At 39.0% G+C, this 24,371-nt stretch overlaps 3 protein-coding genes across 4 annotated transcripts in view; 1 reads left to right on the top strand and 2 right to left on the bottom strand.

The window, feature by feature from the left end:
- Positions 1-24,371, bottom strand: part of osr2 (odd-skipped related transciption factor 2) — a 206,344-nt gene that overhangs the window by 7,746 nt on the left and 174,227 nt on the right. Inside the window, exons 2-3 of one of the 2 annotated variants that reach the window (XM_062063724.1) lie at positions 3,704-3,900; positions 3,298-3,413 (exon numbers count right to left, since the gene is read on the bottom strand). The gene's annotated coding sequence lies outside the window, so the exon portion shown is untranslated. Of the gene's footprint in view, positions 1-3,297; positions 3,901-24,371 lie in introns of both variants that reach the window. The other variant, XM_062063723.1, reaches the window with a different exon arrangement.
- Positions 8,964-11,470, top strand: LOC133660323 (uncharacterized). Its single transcript, XM_062063727.1, has 3 exons — positions 8,964-9,414; positions 9,799-10,017; positions 10,322-11,470. Exons 1-3 carry the CDS (start codon positions 9,149-9,151, stop codon positions 10,473-10,475), a joined length of 639 nt encoding a protein of 212 aa, XP_061919711.1. The 5' UTR covers positions 8,964-9,148; the 3' UTR covers positions 10,476-11,470.
- Positions 10,537-24,371, bottom strand: part of LOC133660318 (uncharacterized) — a 36,282-nt gene continuing 22,447 nt past the window's right edge. Inside the window, exons 2-11 of the mRNA XM_062063716.1 lie at positions 15,466-15,758; positions 14,300-14,410; positions 14,065-14,179; positions 13,038-13,888; positions 12,683-12,869; positions 12,319-12,567; positions 12,029-12,153; positions 11,615-11,661; positions 11,382-11,530; positions 10,537-11,254 (exon numbers count right to left, since the gene is read on the bottom strand). Coding sequence (XP_061919700.1) covers positions 11,067-11,254; positions 11,382-11,530; positions 11,615-11,661; positions 12,029-12,153; positions 12,319-12,567; positions 12,683-12,869; positions 13,038-13,888; positions 14,065-14,179; positions 14,300-14,410; positions 15,466-15,758 — 2,315 coding nt within the window. The 3' untranslated portion in view covers positions 10,537-11,066. The remainder of the gene's footprint in view (positions 11,255-11,381; positions 11,531-11,614; positions 11,662-12,028; positions 12,154-12,318; positions 12,568-12,682; positions 12,870-13,037; positions 13,889-14,064; positions 14,180-14,299; positions 14,411-15,465; positions 15,759-24,371) is intronic.

Below are 24,371 nucleotides of genomic sequence, written 5' to 3'. Positions count from 1 at the left end.
TCATCACTGAGCTTGTTCCAACATTTAACTCCTCAAACTGAAATACATTTGTATTTCATATTCGTTCTTACTTTACATATTTCAAAAATCAATATCCCCCGTCAATTATAGTTTTCTCCTGTTAATTTAATTGACCTAAGAATACAACCTGGAAGGCTGTTGTTCTTTACTCGAAACACAATTTCCATTGTTTTTAAAAACACAATATCTGAACAATTGAACACATTACAACTTATGAATAATGGATTGGTATGTTTATAGTAGCACGCTTTGTGTATTATTCTAATTACCCTTTTTTGAAGTTTCATTGTTGGGTATATGTTTGTTTTATAAACATTTCCCCAAACTTCAACACAATATGTTAGATATGGAAAAATAAAATAATAATATGCAGACATTTCTTATTCAGCATGTCTTACTTTATAAAGAATACCAATGGATTTGATGGATTTCTCATCATATTTACTCTTGTTTGTAATGTTTCTGTTGTTGAATGCATGCTACATGCTGATCTTTGATTCTATTGTTCGTATTTTAACACTATGTGAGCTCTCTCTATGATAAGTGCTATACTGTACTGTAAATACAATGGACTTAGTTAAAGGCCTACTGAAATGACATTTTTTCATTTAAACGGGGATAGCAGATCCATTCTATGTGTCATACTTGATCATTTCGCGATATTGCCATATTTTTGCTGAAAGGATTTAGTAGAGAACAACGACGATAAAGATCGCAACTTTTGGTATCTGACAAAAAAAAAGCCTTGCCCCTACCGGAAGTAGCGTGACGTAGTCAATTGAACAGCTCCTCACATTTTCCTATTGTTTACAATGCAGCTAGAGCGATTAGGACCGAGAAAGCGACGATTACCCCATTAATTTGAGCGAGGATGAAAGATTCGTGGATGAGGAACGTTAGAGTGAATGACTAGAATGCAGTGCAAGACATCTTTTTTCGCTCTGACCGTAACTTAGGTACAAGCTGGCTCATTGGATTCCACACTCTCTCCTTTTTCTATTGTGGATCACGGATTTGTATTTTAAACCACCTCGGATACTATATAATCTTGAAAATGAGAGTCGAGAACGCGAAATGGACATTAACAGTGACTTTTATCTCCACGACAATACATCAATGAAGCTCTTTAGCTACGGAGCTAACGTGATAGCATCGGGCCCAAATGCAGATAGAAACAAAATAAATAAATCCGCGTCTGCTATCCGAGTCAAAGTCTTCCTGGTTGTGTTGCTGTAGGCTGCCGCTAATACACCGATCCCACCTACAACTTTCTTCTTTGCAGTCTTCATTGTTCATTAAACAAATTGCAAAAGATTCACCAACACAGATGTCCAGAATACTGTGGAATTATGAGATGAAAACAGAGCTATTTTGTATTGGATTCAATGGGGTACCGATACTTCTGTTTCACTGGCTACGTCACGCGCATACGTCATCATCCAAAGGCGTTTTCAACTGGAAGTTTAGCGGGAAATTTAAAATTGCACTTTATAAGTTAACCCGGCCATATTGGCATGTGTTGCAATGTTAAGATTTCAGCATTGATATATAAACTATCAGACTGCGTGTTCGGTAGTAGTGGGTTTCAGTAGGCCTTTAATACACGTTCATTTTCACAAAAAGAAAACTATTTTTTTTATAGCTCGAACAAGTTTCCATCTGAAATGGGTGGGTCAAAACAATAAAATGACAAATAAAATAATGCATATTTTACACAATGCTTCAGTCAACAATTTAAAATGAAGTATATTACAGATTACTATGACTCATTTGTGCTGACTAAAGTGAATAGATCAATCATCTTCTATTTTAGATGCCGGAAAAATTATATTTAAACTAAGGTAAAGATGATTGTCGCTTCTAAATGTATTATAACAGTTAAAACTTTTAGTCTACATAATCAACAATAAAATTAGAATAAAAGTGATAGTTAATCGGCAAAGATTTGTTATTGTCGAGAGTCGCTTGGTAGACCGCAAGAAATGTTCAGGTTTCTACTAGTCTGGTAATTTATTTTTCACTTTGTCAGAGAAAAGTAAAATAACGGTTTTATCAGTAATTTAAGTTTCTTTTGTCACAACTGAATTTACTATAATGTTAAAATCAAGTTGGAACTCCGCATCAAACTCAAACGTGTACAGCAGATCATAAGCATTTTTACTAGTCGACTAATGGTAAACATAATCGCTGACTCGTCGACTATCAGAATAATCGTTAGTTGCAGCCCTACCGTGTTAACTATGGCTCATGCTTTGGGGCCCTTTCCATCTTGAGCTCATTTGGTAAATATTGCCATTCGTCCAAGTCAAATGATGGTTTATTGGTGTGAAATATTTGAGTTATTGTGCAGAAATATGGGGAAATAACTACAAAAGTACACTTCATTCATTAACGGTGTTACAAAAAAAATCAGTTAAAATAATACATAATGTTGCATATAGAGAACATTCAAACCCTTTATTTATTGAATCGAAAATACTGAAATTCCACAACATAGTGAATTTGCAAACAGCTAAAATTATGCACAAAGCAAACTATAACCTGCTACCCAAGAATATACAACAATACTTCTCAACAAAAGAGGAGAAATATAATCTTAGAGAACAATTTAATTTAAAGCATTTGTACACATGTACAACACTTAAGACCTTCAGTATATCAGTATGTGGAATTAAATTATGGAATGGTTTAAGCAAAGAAATCAAACAATGTACTAATATGATCCACTTCAAGAAACTCTTCAAACTTAAAGTGTTTACAAAGTACAAAGAAGAAGAAACATGATAAACATTCTGAACTTATTTCATCCATCCATTCATTGTCAAGATAATCTTACTCATCTCCCCATATGAAATATAACTTACTTCACCAATTATTATGTATTTATTTATCTCTTTATTTTTATTGTGATTACTTATGGAGTATGATGTGACTAAATTGAGAACAGGAAGTGAACAAAAGTTTTAGCAACTGCTATGTAAAGGAAAAGGGGTAGGATTAAATAAGCTCCGCTTCTTCCTACTCCTTTTCGAACATGTTGAATAGAGGAACTGGAAATGGTGATGTATCATGTTGTATGCACGCATGTTCCAAATAAACACAAACTCAAACTTAAACTCAAATATGCTCAACAGATTCTACTGTTCAACATGTTCCAAAAGGAGCAGGAAGAAGCAGAGTTCATTTCATCCTACACCTTTTCATCTTTTCACCTTTCTCAATAGTTGAACCTGTAAAAATAATTTCTCTTAAGTACTAATAATTAACAATACTTACACATTTTATTGAAGACATGGTTGCTTTTTGCACGTTCAGACCCTTCTGGTTGCACTTGCTGCAGGCTTGCACATGGTGTATTGTACAATACTGCCTCCTGTTGGTTGACAATCAAACTACAGCTGGTGTATTAGAACTGTACAGTACTGTATCATGATCATGCACATTGAGATCTACTGCGCATGTAACAATGCTCAGGTTTGAGTGACACTGTGAGACGGGTATTATATGCGTATTACTTTGTTTGGAGTCTTTAGTGGTACACAACCACAAAACGTCACACATTTGTCTAATGTAGCTCACTCTCGTAACTGCAAATGATGTCATTATTTATTTAGTTATAGGCAATATTGTGTCGAATAAATCCGTTTTTTTCTAATGCCGTTAAAAAGGATTCACTTAGCACATTGAACTTGATGAAAGTTGAGCATCGAGAGGCTGGCAGCGTGAAAGGTGTAGAAGGACACTTCTCTGATCTCCCCTTGATGTCTTCTCCATCTGCTGTCCATTGCCACTCTCTCCACTGGTCGGCTGCCATCTGTTAAACAGCACCCAGCCTCTTTGCGTGACCAAATGCCTTCACTCCCCGCCATGTCATCCGTGCTGCCAGAGAAGCATAACGAAGAAAAAACCCATGATATCGTGCTCCTTCAACCAATAAAACCCACTGTTAATGCTGTTGAAGCCCAACTCTGAATCCCATTTGTCAGCAAATAGCTTCCCTCAGGCTGTTTGTTCTGGCCAGACGCTTCTGTAGAGCTGCCTGCCATTATTAATATGACATATTTTCTTTTTTGTTGTCTGGTCTGTCTGATGGCGATTAAAATGCAGTAAACAGAAAGGGTCTGTGCATGATCATCGTTATGATTCGAAAATAAAAGCTTTTTCCAGCCCTTAAAGTACCAGTAGAGTGGAAAAACAAATTGCCTCTATATTGAAACTATTATCATATATGTCTGATTAATGAAACTAAAAGACTGACACAGTTTGCGAGTATATAGATATGATCAAAATAGTATCAATCTCACAGAGATTCCCGAGCCATTTTGAGAGATAATGAGGAAGCCGTAGAGTTAGGAACCACTGATCCTTTCCCCATCAACAACAATGCGAATCAAGCAGACTTTGTGAGAGCCAACAACGATTAATTTGGGAAAAATTATGATCCCGAACCTTATATTTTTGAGCCCGAACACAGGGAGGATGAAAAAAAAGTTTTAGAAGCTGAGTGCTAAACGGATACAGCGTTATTGAAACAATATAGCATTAGCAGCATTGCTAGGTGCTAAACATACAAACAAACCAAAATAAACCATAATAAAACAAACACTTACTGTAAAACATCCACTCTTGCTGGGATGCAAGTCATACTTTTCCAGTATGACTGATCTAATAACATGGTCAGAGTGCAGAAGCGTTACTACAACGACGTAGAATCTAGGGAAATTGCCGAAGATATTCGGAGCGGAATATTCAAATTGGCCAACTGAATTTGTGGCATTTTGGGATGTTTAAACAGTATTTTCACACACATTGCACATGGTAAATGCAACTTGAATATGGTTTAATGCAGTGGTCCCCAACCACCGGTCCGGGGACCGATTGGCACCAGGCCGCACAAGAAATAAAAAAATAATTTTTTAAAAATTGTATTTTATTTTTTTAATTAAATCAACATAAAAAACACAATATATACATTATATATCAATATAGATCAATACAGTCTGCAGGGATACAGTCCGTAAGCACACATAATTGTATTTCTTTATGACAAAAAAAAACAAAAACAAATTTTAAAAAATACCATACCCCCCTTCCCAAAAAGTAGGGATTTTTTCTGTCAAAAAGTTGCCTGCTCAGAGTGTCTAACCTGAGATTGGTAGGTTGTGAGTTCAAACCCTGGCCGAGTCATACCAAGGGTTGGAATTGGGGGTTAAATCACCAAAATGATTCTCGAGCGCTGCCACCACTGCTGCTCACTGCTCCCCTCACCTCCCAGGGGGTGGAACAAGGGGATGGGTCAAATGCAGAGGGTAATTTTACCACACCTAGTGTGTGTGTGACTATCAGTGGTACTTTAACTTGAACTTTTACATGGCAATGTGAACTTGTATTCAGGCTTAATGGGAACAATAGTGGTAAACTTAAATCTTTCGCTGCAGTTTTACATTAAACATCACTAATAATTTAAAAATAAAGACAATAAATACCACTTACATCATACGAAAAATACAGTCTCATCTAATCACCTGAAGGCACCGCAATAAAACGGTAACTTATTTCATTTAAAAATAATCTTGAGCTTTCTGAAACCCTGACCAAGATAAAAATGGATGGATGGAGTTTTGTTGACCCAAAGTGTAGAAACTTCCACAGCAACTGTACTACATGCTCCATTCATACATGCTGTGATGGACAGTAAAACTCCTGCACCTGTTTCCTGGCCACGCTCAAGTGTTGTTACAACCGTGATGAGCGACATTAAAAAAGGTTTCTGCAGCCCACTTGGAGGGATAAATCAACAGAAAAGGTAAAGTGTCTCATAAAGTCTGTCAAAAATTACATTTTAAAAGGTCCCACATTCACTATTTACCTGCGAGGGGATGGAGCCAAAAATGGAGAGATGAAAGCAGCGATGGAAAGCTTTTACACTTCTTGGGTGGAGAAGAGGAAAAGGCGCTGGATAGAGAAGGAGATGAAGAAATGGAAGAACTGCAGAATGGAAGGAGGGGAAAATATGCTGGAGGAGCTTGGAAATGGCTAAAGTGAGGAATGGAGAGATGAAGGAACCAGAACCTAGACCACTTGTCATGATTTTGTAGAATCAGTCGCCTTTGGAAATCTTCAAAACATTTTGGTTTTACACTTTCTTTTCCCTCAATGCCAGGGATAATTTGTTTTATGTTTTTTTGGGGGCAGTGTATGGATTGATAACATTGATCTGTCTTGTATCATCACATTGTTGCTAGGCAGAATTTAGAATTCAGGCATAATTACTTCCTGTAATACAAAAATAATCTTAAACCAAGCACAAACAGTAGAGCCAAACCGCAGTTTGATATCAATATTTTATACACTATTCACATTAAATGGTAAATGGGTTATACTTGTATAGCGCTTTTCTACCTTCAAGGTACTCAAAGCACTTTGACAGTATTTCCACATTCACCCATTCACACACACATTCACACACTGATGGCGGGAGCTGCCATGCAAGGCGCTAACCAGCAGCCATCAGGAGCAAGGGTGAAGTGTCTTGCCCAAGGACACAACGGACGTGACTAGGATGGTAGAAGGTGGGGATTGAACCCCAGTAACCAGCAACCCTCCGATTGCTGACACGGCCACTCTACCAACTTGGCCACGCCGCCCCACATTATTAAAGTAAACATTATTTATCGCCATTAGTTACTTCCGTGATAAACGAATTTCCGCAAATGAGGAATTATTGATTATAAATCGAACATTTTCCTAGCTAGAGAATTAAAAACCTTCTAAATAATTTTTTTTTATATTATGAGAGCCATCTAGACATGAAATAACCCCCACATAGTCACCTTTACACTCATAGAGGCGGGACTGAGGCTGAGCCAACCAGTGGCCACGATACTGAACAGTGCACTCGGATTAGTTTGGTCTCATTCAGTGGCCGAAACTATTCTATATAGATATTTGTAGTTAATGTAGCCAGGTTTATACTTGAAAATGCTGAATTAGTGTTAAAAAAAAACCAGCGATGTAATGAATCCGCAAACTTCGAAGCGCGATATAGCAATGCAGGACTATTTATACATTTTGGGTCTGATTTACTAAAGGTTTGCGTGTACTAAAACACGTGCAAACCTGATAGCACACGCAAAGCTGATCCACTAAACGTGTGCAAAGTGTATCGCGTCTGTTAAGTGAGCAAAATAAGGCGTGCAATCCATTTTGCGGCGTCATCTCCATTCATATGCTGATCATCAAAACGTCCACAATACTGGGAGGTGAAAATGCAAATATTTTATACAGCATGCGCAATGCTATTCATCAACACTCATCACCGTTTTGGGAGCGCTATTTTGCGTTTTATTTAGCACCATTGAAAAGTACGTGCAAACTGACACAGTTACGTAAACAACTGTGGACGAAGAATCCTTTGTCCTGTACGTGGCCGTTTCAACATATTTGCACGGTCAGACATAACAAAATGTATTAGAACACATCTTCTATTCAGCAACATCCTTTTATTTGTATGTTTTTTTTTAGCTGCTGGATACCTTATGAGGCTGATTAAAACAAATTCAATTGATGCGTCTTGGTGTCATTAAATGTTATTCTTCATGACATTCCTTTTTCCACATAGAATATATGTTACTAAGATATACAGTATCTTATATAATAAAAACTTCTTGAAGTACGCATTTTTTGCATCTTCAGCCTCTCTCCCATGCACCTTCAGCGGAAAAAAAGTGTCGACCATGTAAATGCACTGCAACACTGCTTCTAAAATGCCCACACAAAGAAGTACATGTCTCCTGCATGTTTGAAATCATAGAAAAATGCCAGAGGGAGAGCATGATAACAGGAATGTGCAGTAAATGAGTGTCTCCCTGGTGATGCCTCGTATAGTACACGCAAAATCCTCATTTAAATAAGGCGTCTGCACCACTTTTCAATTGCACACGCAGTTTTTGTAGATCACATGCAACACGCCGACTAATAATACACTCTATTTTATAGATTGCACATGCTGTTTAGCGCAAGGTATTTAAAACGTAGTAAATCGGGCCCTTTGTCTCTGCAATTTCTCGGTATGATACTCTAAATAGATGTTGGTTGGTTGTTGTTGGTTGTCACTCTCGTTATATCTTGTCACCAGAGTGTGCTGCCTCTCAAATTTCGATACAACATTTTACTAGGGATGTCCGATAATGGCTTTTTGCCGATATCCGATATTGTCCAACTCTTAGTTACCGATACCGATATAAACCGATACCGTTATATACAGTCGTAGATTTAACACATTATTATGCCTAATTTTGTTGTGATGCCCCGCTGGATGCATTAAACAATGTGACAAGGTTTTCCAAAATAAATCAACTCAAGTTATGGAAAAAAGTACCAACATGGCACTGCCATATTTATTATTGAAGTCACAAAGTGCTTTTTTTTTTTTTTTAACATGCCTCAAAACAGCAGCTTGGAATTTGGGACATGCTCTCCCTGAAATAATCCTGATACCCACTACAACTATGGGAAACACTGTAACACAGCCATCCTTTAAAGTGCATGAACATTAATACAACTGCTTCAGTCTAGACTAGTAGATAACACAGCCATCCTTTAAAGTGCATGGGGAAAAAAGGAACAAAACATAAATAAAACAGCTTCACTCAGTCCAGACTGTTAGTCTATTTGTGCAACAGATGAAGCTCAAAGAGTGGGCTAATTCTTTTTCTCCTTGTCATCACGTGTGAGAGGTGGATTTTTCTGAATGAAAACAAGCATCTGCAAGGGGTTCTGGGTATTTGTTCTGTTGTGTTTATGTTGTGTTACGGTGCGGATGTTCTCCCGAAATGTGTTTGTCATTCTTGTTTGGTGTGGGTTCACAGTGTGGCGCATATTTGTAACAGTGTTAAAGGCCTACTGAAATGAAATTTTTTTATTTAAACGGGGATAGCAGATCTATTCTATGTGTCATACTTGATCATTTCGCGATATTGCCATATTTTTGCTGAAAGGATTTAGAATAGAAAAACGACGATAAAGATAGCAACTTTTGGTATCTGACAAAAAAAAGCCTTGCCCCTACCGGAAGTAGCGTGACGTGGACAATTGAACATATCCGCAAAGCTCCCTATTGTTTGCAATGATGGCCGCCAGATCTGAGAGCGATTCTGACCGAGATAGCGACGATTTCTCCATTAATTTGAGCGAGGATGAAAGATTTGTGGATGAGGAAAGTGCAAGTGAAGGACTAGTGGGGAGTGGAAGCGATTCAGATAGGGAAGAAGCTGTGAGAGGGATAGAGCCATATCGCTTTGAACCCGACGCTGATGAAGACGGTCAGGAGGACGCTGCTGCTATTGATGCTGGAGGAGCACACGACATAGATCGCCTTGAGAATACAGAATGGTAATATGTTATTTATTTATAGACTAGTTTTAGTTTGTGGCCTAGTCTTGCACTGTTACTGTTAGTGTTACAACTTACACCCCAGGCCTATCTATACACTAAGTATCTATCATTGACACAATGTGTTACTGTTAGTGTTACAACTTACACCCCAGGCCTATCTATACACTAAGTATCTATCATTGACACAATGTCAAACCTAATTAATTACCCATTATTTCTATGGGCCACAGCTCCATATACCGGCAATACTAAAAATATGCATGCAGATTAATAAGATCCACAACAAGACAATGATAATATTAATTATTCCACATGTTTGCAGATTGCAGGTGTCAATAATATGAATTGATTTACAAATATTATGAACATTTCTATTTCCAGGTGTACATGTCAAAACTGTGTGAACATGGAGACAGTGGCTGAGTGTGTCTGCTGTAGTGAAATAGAGGCAGTGACCAGAACGATGGAGGAGGAGGGGGTGAAGACGTGCATCATAGACCACCATGGCTTTCCATCTGTGTGTCTGGATGAATGGGTGCTGCAGACAGCGTATAACGCCTACAAACAGCAATATGGCATGCTGCAGCAACAGCAAAATGAGTGAGGCACTAATAAGTTTAAATAATTCTTTATTCTATCAACCTTTGGAAGATAAGTCAGAATGAGCACTTTCTTATCTTATTCTTATTCTGTGAAATGTACTGTGCTACAATGCACATGACATTATATATCATAGAAGTATTACATAGATGGACCGTAGATGTCAACAATATTTACAATTTACTGCAACAGTAAATGACAAATGAATAGAATGCATGACAATGTCTTTTGAATCTCAGAGAACAGTGAGTCACTGTGTATCCATGTCCGGATAATAACAGCTGCCATCATTTGCTACTTGCAGGCGGAGACGACACACAGCCTATCGACAGTTTGTCCGCTTCTGCTGGGGATATCTGGGAAAGGACATAAGGGTGGTACTACCAGCTTGTGTAGTACATAAGATTAGGACAACATTCCCATCGATGGACTACACGGGGTTCCAAGACGTGCAGTGACTGCAACAGAATCTACATGGCCACTGTACTTAATCAATAAAATCAATCAATCAATCAATCAGTCAATCAATCAATGTTTATTTATATAGCACTAAATCACAAATGTCTCAAAGGGCCGCACAAGCCACAACGACATCCTCGGTACAGAGCCCACACACGGGCAAGGAAAACTCACCCCAGTAGGACGTCGATGTGAATGACTATGAGAAACCTTGGAGAGGACCGCATATGTGGGTAACCCCCCCCCTCTAGGGGAGACCGAAAGCAATGGATGTCGAGTGGGTCTAACATATTAGTGAGGGTCCAGTGGAGCCAGCAGGAGGCCACCCCGAGCGGAGACGGGTCAGCAGCGCAGATGTCCCCAACCGATGCACAGGCGAGCGGTATACCCCGGGTCCCAACTCTGGACAGCCAGCACTTTATCCATGGTCACCGGAATAACCCCTCCACGTGGGGGGGGGGGGCAGAGGAGAAAAGAAAAGAAACGGCAGATCAACTGGTCTAAAAAGGGGGTCTATTTAAAGGCTAGAGTATACAAATGAGTTTTAAGATGGGACTTAAATGCTTCTACTGAGGTAGCATCTCTAACTGTTACCGGGAGGGCATTTCACACTTACCGAAGCGACTCCTGTGCTTGGCGATGGCTTCCTCCTTGTCTGGCTTCTCCAGTTCATCGCAGAGGAAGGGAGGCACATCCACAGTGACGCTGAGTGGTGTTCTCTCGTCAGGGGTCTGTCTGCAGCCAGCAACAACCTCCCTGATCAAGTCATCTACGTAGCCTGCAAAATACAATTGTACATGTTCCTGCTCACAACATAATATACTCATGGAGAGTGAAACTTGACAGTATTATTATCATGATACAAAGTGTCAAGTGTTTACATGTTTTGTGTCCTCTACACTTACGGTATGTTGGCTCTGTCGCGATTTTCTTGACCACATGGCCCCCTGCTTTATACTTCGGGTAGCGTACTGCATAGCGCTCAGCACCCGCTTGTGTAGTGGCTATAGGGCGGCTCGAATTTTCGTTCCAGTGCAGCCCAGCAAGCAGGTTCCTAGGTGTGGTAACAGAATAATGTAATAATTAGTACTAAAGTATGGCACACACTAGTGACACTTAGATTAGTGTGGAAACATACCTGCACAGCATTCCGATGTATGAGAAGACATACATTTTCGGTGCGAACTGTATAAGATAAAAGACACTTTATTCAGTCATGCGTCCATACAATGTGTGTGTAAATTTATAAATTGTTTGTAAATTTGAATACAAATGTTTGTGTATTAAACTGTTAATAGTCAGCTATTAAAGCTTGATCTCCTGCAGTAATGAAGCTGTTTTGTTTTCAATGTTAACACCACGCCAGAATTGTTTGCAATCTTTCTCACCAAGATGCCAGCCACTATGTTGGACCTCCAACATTCTCTTGCTTACACTGACTGTATCAAGGCTTCATTTAGTATGCTCTAGTATTTTGCTCCCTGGCCACCAAAGTCCTAGTGGCAGGTGGTAACCACCGACACCACCTACAGGCGATCAGTCTAATTCTCACCTGTATGATAAGGCTATGGAACGCCTCCACCTTGGAAGTCTGGTGTTCACCCGACAGCATGGCGATATCTTTTAGCAGGGACTTGTTGTTGACCACCTCCTCCAGTTTCACTGCTGAGCGTGAACCTAAACATAAATTTAAAATAGAACAACGTTTCTACAAAAATGTTCCAGTCAACTTAAACTGGTTATTTACTTACAAGTTTATCTGAATTTTTTGACTTTCAAAAGATGTGCAGGAAAATACTGCTAGTCCCTCACTGCTTTCGGGCAACTTATTTGCCTACTCACTTTGTTTGAGCCATTTCTTTTGCCGTTGCAGTTGTCCATGAGTACAAATTGGGAAGAGGTCGCCATGGTCCTTGTGGATGTTCTGAATGTGTCGCTCCACAGACTTCCACTTGGCAACCAGAAGTTCCCCCTCTCCAGGCGGTGTAGACACTGCTGCCCAGTAGAGGTGGTTGATTATACTTTGCACCCAGGGCTTCAGGTCTTCACAGTCCTTATGCTTGGCGATGGCCTTCAGTTTCTTTCCGATGGCTACAAACAGAAAAAAACAGAAATTTGTGGATTAAATACAATATCGCATTCATCTGATCACTGATATGTACACACTACTTCACAACTTGTCATGCATACAAATAATCCAACTAACATTTTGCAACATGCCAGATGTCATAGCAGTGCCGTGTATTGGGCATGTTTTCACGAATCCATTTAGCGATCTGTCTGTGTCGGTCTGTCACCAGCACCCCGACATCCAGGTCCCAGCTGATCAGCAGTTCCACCATCCTCTTCAGTCCTTCCATCTCCATATGGTAGCTGCCAAGACATTCGTTGCTCTGAAATATATATAACAGAAAAGGAATGAGCAAAGAAAAAAATGAAAAAGGGGCTTAGTATACATTGAAATGGTTAATGTTATTAGACAAATTTACTAGGATAATTCTGGAAAATCCCTTATCTGCTTATTGTGTTACTAGTGTTTTAGTGAGATTATATGGTCGTACCTGTACAACCTGAAGGTCGAGAACCACATTGGCCACAAGCTCCATTGTGGTGTAGGTACCGAACTTGGCGCTGTGTCCCGGACTGTCTGCTCGCCCATCACCACCAAGGACGAGGGGTCGGCCTTCCACCTGCAGCATGGTGAGGTGCGTCCGTTGCTGTTCCTCCCACACCTTTTTGATGGCTGGCTGCAGGATGAGCTCCTGGTGGTTGAAAAATGTCCTCTTCACATACGTGACCACTCCGATGCTGTTCAGCACTTGCAACACCTTGCCAGAAGATGCCCCAGCGAAGAGGATGCCAGCAGACAGCAGGATGTTGCCCGCGGCATAAGGGCCAATGTTTGGCTGGCTGCTCCAACTACTCCTCTGGTCACATGATGCACATTGAAGAGTCATGGTCAGCTGTGTACCGTTCGAATCCCAAGAAGGGCTTATGTCCTGGCTGCCACAGACTGGACAGTGACACCACTTGACGAGACTCTGGAGGCACGACTCAAAGATGATGTACTTCGGTTCCTTGTGGCAGCCCTCTTCACGCATCTGGTGAGTACATGGGCGATCTGGCGACCCGTCAGATTGACACGGATCCGATGTCGTTGACTCACTCGGCACATAGCTGTCATCGGAAGAACCACCAACAAAAGGCGCAGTGGGACTTGATGCTGGTCCTTCATCAAACCATGCAGGAGGTGGTCGTAGCTTGGCTTGCATTCCAGACACACCTGGAGCTGCTATGTTAGTCTGCATCTCGGGGCTGTCAGATGGAGCTGCTACACTTGACAATGGGACTTCACTAACCCTGGCCGGCCGAGCTCTAACCCTCTCGAGGATATCTGGGGTCACCTGGTGTCCTAGCAATAAAATCAAGCACAAGTTGTTTTATATAATCTGTTAAAATTAAACTAGAATCACATAATAATTATTGTCTTTGAATCACCTAATTTATCTGTCTACTCTACTCTGCACAGGCAGCGTGCAATGTGTACTGTGATGTGCAGAATCATGTTCGTCACCGAAATAGACATACCCTTTGATCTATGATGTATTTTCCCTGTTTGGGTGCTCTTGCTACTGGTCATTGCTGTTGGTGCTGTCCCAATCGGTACCCAGTCCGTCTGGCATCCTTGTTCTCTTGTATTTCCCTGGAAATGGAGAAACAGCTACATGTAATATGGATACCTCATTTACATTAATTATGAATACTTTTGGATTGGGCTTGAACTGTAATCCATTTGAACATTGATTAGGAAAACAAATCGAACCTGATCTTGATCGCCCTCCTCATCAGGCAAATCTAGTGCCATTGCCATTGGTTCATCCACCGCATCCGCCACTGATGCCGTAGTCGTACTGTCCATGATCTGATCTATTGTCTGTAAATGTACAAATGTACAATACTTTATATTATTGTCTATTGTAATCTATTGACAGTATTGACACTATTGACAGTAATGTCAGTAAATGTACGATACTTTATACTGCAGAAGAACTTGACTAGAACTTGAAGCAATAATTATATGTAGACTATTTTATTGTTAATTTATTTCATTGTTCATGGAGTAGTCCAGTGGTTCTCAAATGGGGGTACGCATACCCTTGGGGATACTTGAAGGTATGCCAAGGGGTACGAGAGATTTTTTTTAAATATTATAAAAATAGCAACAATTCAAAAATCCTTTATAAATATATTTATTGAATAATACTTCAACAAAATAAATGTTTAGAATTAAGTTCATGAATCCAGATGGATCTCTATTACAATCCCCAAAGAGGGCACTTTAAGTTGATGATTACTTCTATGTGTACAAAATATTATTTATAATTGAATCACTTGTTTATTTTTCAACAAGTTTTTAGTTATTTTTATATCTTTTTTTCCAAATAGTTCAAGAAAGACCACTACAAATTAGCAATATCTTGCACTGTTATACAATTTAATAAATCAGAAACTGATGACATAGTGCTGTATTTTTTTTCTTTTTTTCAACCAAAAATGCTTTGCTCTGATTAGGGGGTACTTGAATTAAAAAAATGTTCACAGGGGAAAATCACTGAAAAAAGGTTGAGAACCACTGGAGTAGTCTATGACTGTGTGTGTTAGTTTTGGTTGATTGATTGAGACTTTTATTAGTAGGTTGCACAGTGAAGTACATATTCCGTACAATTGACCACTAAATGGTAACACCCCAATAAGTTTTTCAACTTGTTTAAGTCGGGGTCCACTTAAATTGATTCATGATACAGATATATACTATCATATATATACTATCATCATAATACAGTCATCACACAAGATAATCACATTGAATTATTTACATTATTTACAATCCGGGGTGTGGAGGTGGGGGGGTTTCAACAATTGAGAACAAAGAAATGGATATTGGAACAGTGTAGTCTGACTATGAAAACTGGATATCAAGATTCTTACCCTCTTCCTTTCCCTTTTGGCAAATGCAGACCTCATGTGCCCAGTCTGTCCGCTTGTGGAGGGGGTAGGGTGCTCCGGACTTGTCCGTGGTCTATCGAAAATAGTTGGCTTCGCACCTTTCTTCAGCACGAGTCGACGAGTGCTGATTCCCATTTCTGCCATTCGCAAGGGACCCTCTTCGAAACATGATCTTTCGAAATGTTCGCTGCATAATACACTGTACTTCGTATGTGTCGTCCAATCCAACCGTGTTCGCTTGACTTCTTTGTTCCATAGTAAAGCTTGGCCGCCATCTTTTGGGAAAAGAAACAATGAAACACCGGTTGTGTTTTGGTTTGTGTTGCTACATCCAGCAGCAACACACCGCTTCCCTACAACTCTCTTTTTTGCAGTCTCCATTGTTAATTGAACAAATTTCCAAAAGATTCACCAACACAGATGTCCTGAATACTGTGGAAATTAGCGATTAAAACAGAGCTGTTTAAATTGGGAGGGACCTATTCCAAGATGACGCGTTCAACTGCCTTCGTCACGCGCATACGTCATCATACCGCGACGTTTCAGCCGGATATTTCCCGGGAAATTTTAAATGTCACTTTATAAGTTAACCCGGCCGTATTGGCATGTGTTGCAATGTTAAGATTTCATCATTGATATATAAACTATCAGACTGCGTGGTCGGTAGTAGTGGGTTTCAGTAGGCCTTTAAAGTTGTTTATACGGCCGCCCTCAGTGTGACCTGTATGGCTTTTGATCAAGTATGCTTGCATTCGCTAGTGCATGTGTCAAGGCGTAGATACTATGTGACTGGGCCAGTATGCAAAGGCAGCACCTTGAAGGATTAATTGGCGCTCTGTACATCTTCCTGCGTCCGTGTACATAGCGGCGTTTTAGAAAGTCACAAATTTTACTTTTGGAAACCGATACTGATAATCTTGAAACCGATACCGATAATTTCCGATATTACTTTTTAAAGCATTTATCGGCCGATAATATCGGCGGTCCGATATTATCGGCCATCCCTACATTTTACGGTACGGGGATCTAGTTTTCTCTGGAGTGACAAACTTGACAATGTTGTCAAATTGTAAATATTCAGCTCTGCAGTATTTGTGTTCGAGGCTTTTACACGCTGGCTTTACAACAAACAAGAGTTACCCTTGAAAAGTGTAGGGAGGGAAATTGTTACGGGCCAAGCTCCTGCCGCCACACAGCTTGCTGTGCGCTCCTCTGGACACGCCCACGGGCGTTCCTCTCCTGTAATCAGCAATCAACACACCTGCCGCTGATGAGAGCTCCACGTACCTTCATAGGCCAGGGTCTCCTGCGTTCCAGTGCCAGAACGTAGCTACTTGTCTCCGTACAGTAAGCCCTACACGTCTCTCGCTCTCCTCGCCTATGTGCTTCCGTACTCTCTGTGTTTCCCCTCCTCTGTGCTCATTGTGTCCTGTCCTGTGTCGTCACCCTGCAGTTCCTCTTTGTTCCCTGGATTCGAGCTGTGTGTCTCGTCTCCCCGGATTCCCTCTGGTCTTCTTGCTGTCTCCCTGGATCTCGACCTCTCGCCTGGACACGGACTCTGACGCCTCGCTCCTGCCCTTCACCTCTTGCTTGCCCACGGATCTACAAGCCTGCCTTGCCCCTTCTGGACCTCCGCACCGCTCACAACACGCACCTTCAACATTGTACAGTAAAACTCACCAGCTAGACGCACCACATAGTCAAACCATACACGATTGGATTTATTACACACATCATTTTATTATATTAATAAATACGCCTCAGGCTAAAGGACGTCCCTGCCTCAGTGCAGTTTTCTTCTCCACCGCACGTAACAGAAATATAATCGTTAATATTGTTTGTTAGCTAAAGAGTCTGTGATGCTAGCAAAAAATTCCAGTTGGGGTGAGTCATCCATTGCATAATTTCTGGATAATGTACACACATAAAGACAATCAGGCTGTTTTCGTCCCGATTTCCCCCCTTTTCCCTCCAAAGTTTTCCTGGACCCCAGGAAGAATAGTCTCCACTGCGGTGTAGACTAATGGGGATCCTTAATAAACTAAACTAAACTAAACCAAAGACAGTAAACGCCTGATTATCTCATGTCTTAAAAGACTGTCTTGGGTCACAGGTGTTTCAAGAGTGAATTTGTCCCAAAAATTGGTTCCAAAAATGATAATTGTAGGACTAAAACTCTTCCTGTCTGTGGGAAAACGCAGACGCCTTCCAAGTCATCGCTCCGTGACTTGTAACATGACACAGAAAGTAGGCAAACAAGAAGCCAAAAAAAACATTGCAGCTACTTTGTTACGAACGTACTCACCTGCACCTTACTCTGTACATTATAAAGTCTGTGTGCTCACTTTTCTTTTCTTTTCTTTGGCATTTTTCTTTCAAAAATAGTCCCAAGATCACCATCATACTGTGATTGGTTGCTATTAGAGATGTCATATATCGGCCGATATATGCGTTAAAATGTAATATCGGAAATTATCGGTATCGTTTTTTTAAATTATCTGTATCGTTTGTTTTTTTGTTTTTGTTTTTTTTAATTAAATCAACATAAAAAACACAAGATACACTTACAATTAGTGCACCAACCCAAAAAACCTCCCTCCCCCATTTACACTCATTCACACAAAAGGGTTGTTTCTTTCTGTTATTAATATTCTGGTTCCTACATTATATATCAATATATATCAATACAGTCTGCAAGGGATACAGTCCGTAAGCACACATGATTGTGCGTGCTGCTGGTCCACTAATAGTACTAACCTTTAACAGTTAATTTTACTCATTTTCATTCATTACTAGTTTCTATGTAACTGTTTTTATATTGTTGTACTTTCTTTTTTATTCAAGAAAATGTTTTTAATTTATTTATCTTATTTTACTAATTTTTTTAAAAAGTACATTATCTTCACCATACCTGGTTGTCCAAATTAGGCATAATAATGTGTTAATTCCACGACTGCATATATCGGTTGATATCGGTATCGGTTGATATCGGTATCGGTAATTAAAGAGTTGGACAATATCGGAATATCGGATATCGGCAAAAAGCCATTAATTGACATCCCTAGTTCCTATGCTTTTTTTTCCCCCTCGATTTTGTCGGACCACGTTTGTTCACGCAAGATTTTGGGCGTGGAGGAGTAGAGTCTCGCTTGGTAGTGGGCCAAAATTATTATACAGCAGTGAAGGGATTCATATGGCCCCATTCCTGGGTGGGGGTTAATTATTTTGCAATGCAGTCTGCTGAAAATGGTGGAAAGCGCCACTCTACATAGCAACTGACGCTGTGGTTAAAGTAGGAATTGCCACAAAACCCATTCTAAGATATTCAACACTCTACTGCCGTATGGCGGCTAAAGTAGATAGTGCACCACCCCAATTCGTCACTTTTCTTGTGTCAGGTAAACCATAACCAGGGGTCACCAACGCGGTGCCCGCGGGCACCAGGTCGCCCGTAAGGACCAGATGAGTCGCTTGCGGGCCTGTTCTAAAAAAAAAAAAAAAAAAAAAAAAAAAAAAAAAAAAAAAAAAAAATTAAATCTACATAGAAAAAACACAAGATACACTTTCAATCAGTGCATCAACCCAAACAACCTCCCCCATGCACACTCATCCACACCCACTCACACAAAAGAGGTTATTTCTTTCTGCCACCAATATTCTGGTTCCCACAACATAGACAACACATCTGCAAGGGACACAGTCCCTGAAGCACACATGATTGTATAGGCTGCTGGTCCATTAACATTTTCATTAATTACTATTTTTTATGTAATTATTTTTATATTGTTTTACTTTCTTTTTTATCCAAGAAAATGTTTTTTATTTATTTATCTTATTTTATTTTATTTTTTAAAAAAGGGCCTTATCTTCAACAGACCAGGTTGTCAATGACATTAGATTTGTTTAAAGGGTTTTTTAAACCAGGCCTAGTCCAGATAATGTCCAAGTCGGACTCAGCAACACACACCTTCATTCATGTACACAGAAAAAAATTAGGGAACACAACAGATTGCATATAATTTATAAACAAAATTACATTTTCAAAATAAGCATTTATGTACAGTCCAGATTATGTCCAGGTCACTCAAATTAGGGAACACAACAACAGATATCATATAATCTATAAACATAATTATACTTTCAAAATAAGCCTTTGAGGACTTCTCATCTTTTTTTTTTAATGTTTTTTGGCATCATTATCGTTTTCAACCATGTAACTTTCTAAAGTTAGAAAATACTGAATAAATGTTTTAAAGAAAGTAATACTAAGAGAATATCTGTTTTTGGCCTTAAAAATAAACATTTTACGGAGTACTATAATTAAATTGACTAAATCATGATTGTCAATGAACTCTCCTAAAATAACAGAAACCACATTAAGCTTCATAAACAAACCAATCCTTAAACACATTTTTTCAACTTCCACCCAAAACAAAGACACAATATGACAATACCAAAACAAATGCAGGGTGGATTCAGGCTCCTGACAACAAAATCGGCAATCATCTGACTCTGTCATATTCCATAATTTTAACATTTTCCCTGTGGGTAAGACGTTATAAATAATTTTAATTTGAAAATAACGATTTTGCACATCGATAGTGGTTTTATAGATTAGTTTGAATATGGCATCCCATGGCAACGGGCAGTCAAAAAAGTCCTCCCATTTTCCATTTGTGTTGTATGAGGCAGCCTTCAAAGATTTCTTTATTAAATAAAAATTATATATTTTTCTATTTACTTTAGTTCCTTTTTGCCAACTACAATTTCTTATTAGAGGTTTACAAACTAATAATTTAGTAGTTCCGTAATTAATTATTTGTTTCCATCTTTTCCCAATTACTCCAGTTAGTTGATAAAATGAAAAGCTTGAGCAAGCATCACCATACATAGTTCTAAATTCATCATACTTCATAATTGTACCATTCTCATTGATAATATCATTGACAAAAATGATTCCTCTTTCAAACATATTTTTCCAAAAGAAAGGCTTTCCATCTATTACAATATTAGAGTTCATCCATATTAACTGCTGCAAAATATCGTCTCTTTTTTTCTGGCACATAAAATTCAAAACACCACTATGAGTGGATTGTTTCCTTTATGAACCCCGCCATGTTTCCCAGCAGACTCTCTGGGAGGGGATCACTTGTAAAAAAGGATACAATTTCTTTTGATACAGTACATGTTTTTTGTCCAACAGGACATTTGTGTACCACTCAATGTTTAAATACATCTTTGGAACAATTGATGCTTTTAAAGACAGACACATAGCTTCAAGGTTGAGAAGTTCCAGGCCCCCATATTCATACTCTTTGTACAAAACCTTTCTTTTAATCTTTTCTGGTTTGCCGTTCCAGACAAAATCGAAGACCCTCCGCTCATAAATCTTAAAAAAGTTTTGTGATGGAGCTGGTAATGACAAAAACAAATAAATAAATTGAGGAATAATTAACGAGTTGGCAATAGACATTTTACCATACAAGGTTAGGGATTTCCCTTTCCATAATTGCATAATTTTGTCCAGCTTTCTTAGTCGATTATCATAATTTACTGAGCCTAGATCTTCCAGATTTTCTGGGACAACAACACCAAGTATGTTAACTGGTCCATCTGTCCACAAAACAGGCACTTTGCATTCCATTCGAAAGGACGTTCCCTTTAGATTTCCGATCCTTAACATTTTACATTTATCATAATTAAGCTTAAGGCCAGATTGCTGTGAAAATATGTCCAAAAGATTAAGAAGGTTCCGCAAACAATGAGGAAAAATCTTATCTTTGTGAATCAGCCTTTTCTGACATGAACTTCATCAAGAACAAACACAGAACACGCCTCACTGATGCACATCTGCAAGACTCACTCAGAGTTGCAGTGTCAAGTTACACACCAGAGTACAACACACTAGTTAACAGCATGCAATGCCAGGCTTCCCACTAACTGACAAAGAAACAGATAACAGATTTGGTGTCCAGTTCAAAGTGTGACATGATTTAAAAATTTGAGAGTTGACTTTTGTATTTTACATGAGTTATTATTTGTACAAACATGGTGCAAAGTAATTCATGATTTGTTAAAAAATGTTAGTGGCTAGCTAGTTAAAATGGGATATTGTGATTTCACAAGACTGTCTTAGAAGTGATCATTTGAAAATGTTCAATTTGAAAAATGTGCACTTAGAGAAAATATAAAAATAAAGTGTTGCATATTGATATTTATCTGTTTCTATATATATTTATTGTGAGAAATCATTAAGATGATCAGTGTTTCCACAAAGATAAATATCATTAATTATTAATAATAACAGAGTTAAAGGTAAATTGAGCAAATTGGCTACTTCTGGCAATTTATTTAAGTGTGTATCTAACTGGTAGCCCTTCGCATTAATCAGTACCCAAGAAGTAGCCCTTGGTTTCAAAAAGGTTGGTGACCCCTGACCATAACTAATGGGGCCATATGAATCCGCTTCCTACTGTATGCTGTGTTGATAGTATCGTAGCAAACCACACACATAAAGAGCTAAACTGCTCAATTCCGGATTTTTTATCTTTATATGTGAGGTCTGTAACTGATAAAACATATCTTAAGAGCTACAAAAACTTGATGTGTGTTCCGGGATTTATTATTTTTTTGTGATGTGCCAGATGTAAATGCAGAAATAATTCACTGTTACAAAAAGGACTTCAAGGAGATCGACAGTATGATGACTTTCGTCTTTTCTGACTAAATGTTACACTGTAGGATACTTAGTGACAAATCATAAGGTTTATGCATTTTTACGTGAAATTACACGCAGTTTGGTGTTTTGTAGTTTGGCAATGTTGTGTAGTCACCGTGAGGTGGACATTAAGTAAAGCTCTCCGCCAGAGGGGGAGGAGCTACCCTTCTGCTTCAGGCTATGAGGAAACACAAGATAAGGTAGGATAAAATATTATTTTTGACTATATGCTAGCATGCGCATAATAACACCCACGTGCAACATGCAGAGACATGAATGCTTCTATAAGCAGTGTTTTTAAGCAGTCTGAATCAATCGCAGAGTGTGGTTGTGTACCTAATATTGTGGCCGAGTGAATCTATATAACGTTTATGTAGTTTATTTTCGAAAAAAAAAAATAGCGCCGACGACTCCAGGATATTTATTTTTGAACATTTTCAAAAGATAAATAATGATACATTTTGGAGAGGGTGGGGCGTGATCTCATTTGCAATCTGGGAACGCCTCCAGAATCGAACATTTTGCGGTTATAAAAGTGACTAAGGAGGAAAATGTATGCAGAATTTACCCCAAAGTATATCTCATACATATTATCTAGACCATGGGTTCTTAACCTTTTTGGCATCTGAATGAGTAATATTACTCCTGATTTTAATTGTATCCAATAATTACATCTAACCTACCAACAGTTTACAACCTTGTTAAATGATATGAAACCATGTGCTAATCACAAAGATTATTATTAATTTATCACATCCACCTGAGGCTTAGGGTCAGGCAGATTTGAAAAATAAATACTAATCAAATATCCTGCATAAGAAGGGTCTCATAAATTACTGATGAAAAATAAATAAACATACAATTTTGTAGCGCTAAAAGAAACTAAATTGGTAAAAGAAATAATAATGAATGTGTTTCTTAACTAATCTATCACTGAAATAAAGCACAAAGTAAATTACATCTTTACCACATTAGTCATCATTTTTGCGCTTAAGAAACTTCCCCATGACTTTAGCTCCAGACTTTTTCTGGTTGTTTGAGATTGTCATTACTGCCACAAGTGGGGGGAAACTGTATTACAACTGAGTACCGCTGCGGCCCATACGAACCACAGAGAGAAAGAGATATTTTTTGGTCGGCCAACCGGGTGTGCTCGCGGCCCAACAATGGGCTCGGTGTTCTGTGGAATTTGGCTGCTTCTTGGAAAAAAGCAGCCACTAGTGTAAATCAATAGTAGGGTTTATTGAATTAGCTACCACGTCATGTTTGCTGTTGAATATTGTTTTACACATGTGCTGTTGGTAACCGGGTAAGACTCGGGTATAGCTCGGTTGGTAGAGTGGCCGTGCCAGCAACTTGAGGGTTCCCGGTTCGAACCCCGCTTACGCCATCCTAGTCACTGCCGTTGTGTCCTTGGGCAAGACACTTTACCCACCTGCTCCCAGTTCCACCCACACTGGTTTTAAATGTAACTTAGATATTGGGTTTCACTTTGTAAAAGCGCTTTGAGTCACTAGAGAAAAGCGCTATATAAATATAATTCACAATTCACTCACTCTTCGTAGTTCGGCGGTGCAAACACAACCTTTGTTTTCACTGATTATTATTCCTGTTTAAACAAAGCTCCCATTGTTAGCGTCAAAGCAAACTTCCTCATGCTGTACTCGTGTACGTGCTTGCTGGTCAGAAGATACAATGAAAGAAACATATCTATCACTAATTATTTGCACACGAGGCACATTAGGCAGTTGCTTTCGATAGGTATTTCAATCGAGGCAAATCATTGAAATATTTGTGTTTGTGGGCATGCACAATGGTGGTGGGTTGCAGACATCGACAGAACACTGGCCCTATGGTTGAGAAACACTGATCTAGACCACAAAATAGTGTTTTAATTTTATATTAAAATCAACATAGGTCCCCTTTGAGCGGCGAGTTTCTCTCTAATCAAGTAACAATACCTCACATTTTCATAGCTTAGCAAAACATTTAAAGGACCCATATGTAATAATTTCATGTCATCATTAAATGGCTGTGATATGCCAAAAGGCATTAATAAATCATGTTCTTTTCGAATACTTCTGTAACTGAAAACAGTAGTTCAGCCGGGATATGGTCATTTCAAAATTAGATTTACAGCCCCAAAATCCACCCATCCGTCCATTTTCTA

Source organism: Entelurus aequoreus, linkage group LG11, assembly GCF_033978785.1.
Source record: "Entelurus aequoreus isolate RoL-2023_Sb linkage group LG11, RoL_Eaeq_v1.1, whole genome shotgun sequence".
Taxonomy (NCBI): Eukaryota; Metazoa; Chordata; class Actinopteri; order Syngnathiformes; family Syngnathidae; genus Entelurus; species Entelurus aequoreus.
This window is presented reverse-complemented; position numbering and strand designations above follow the sequence as displayed.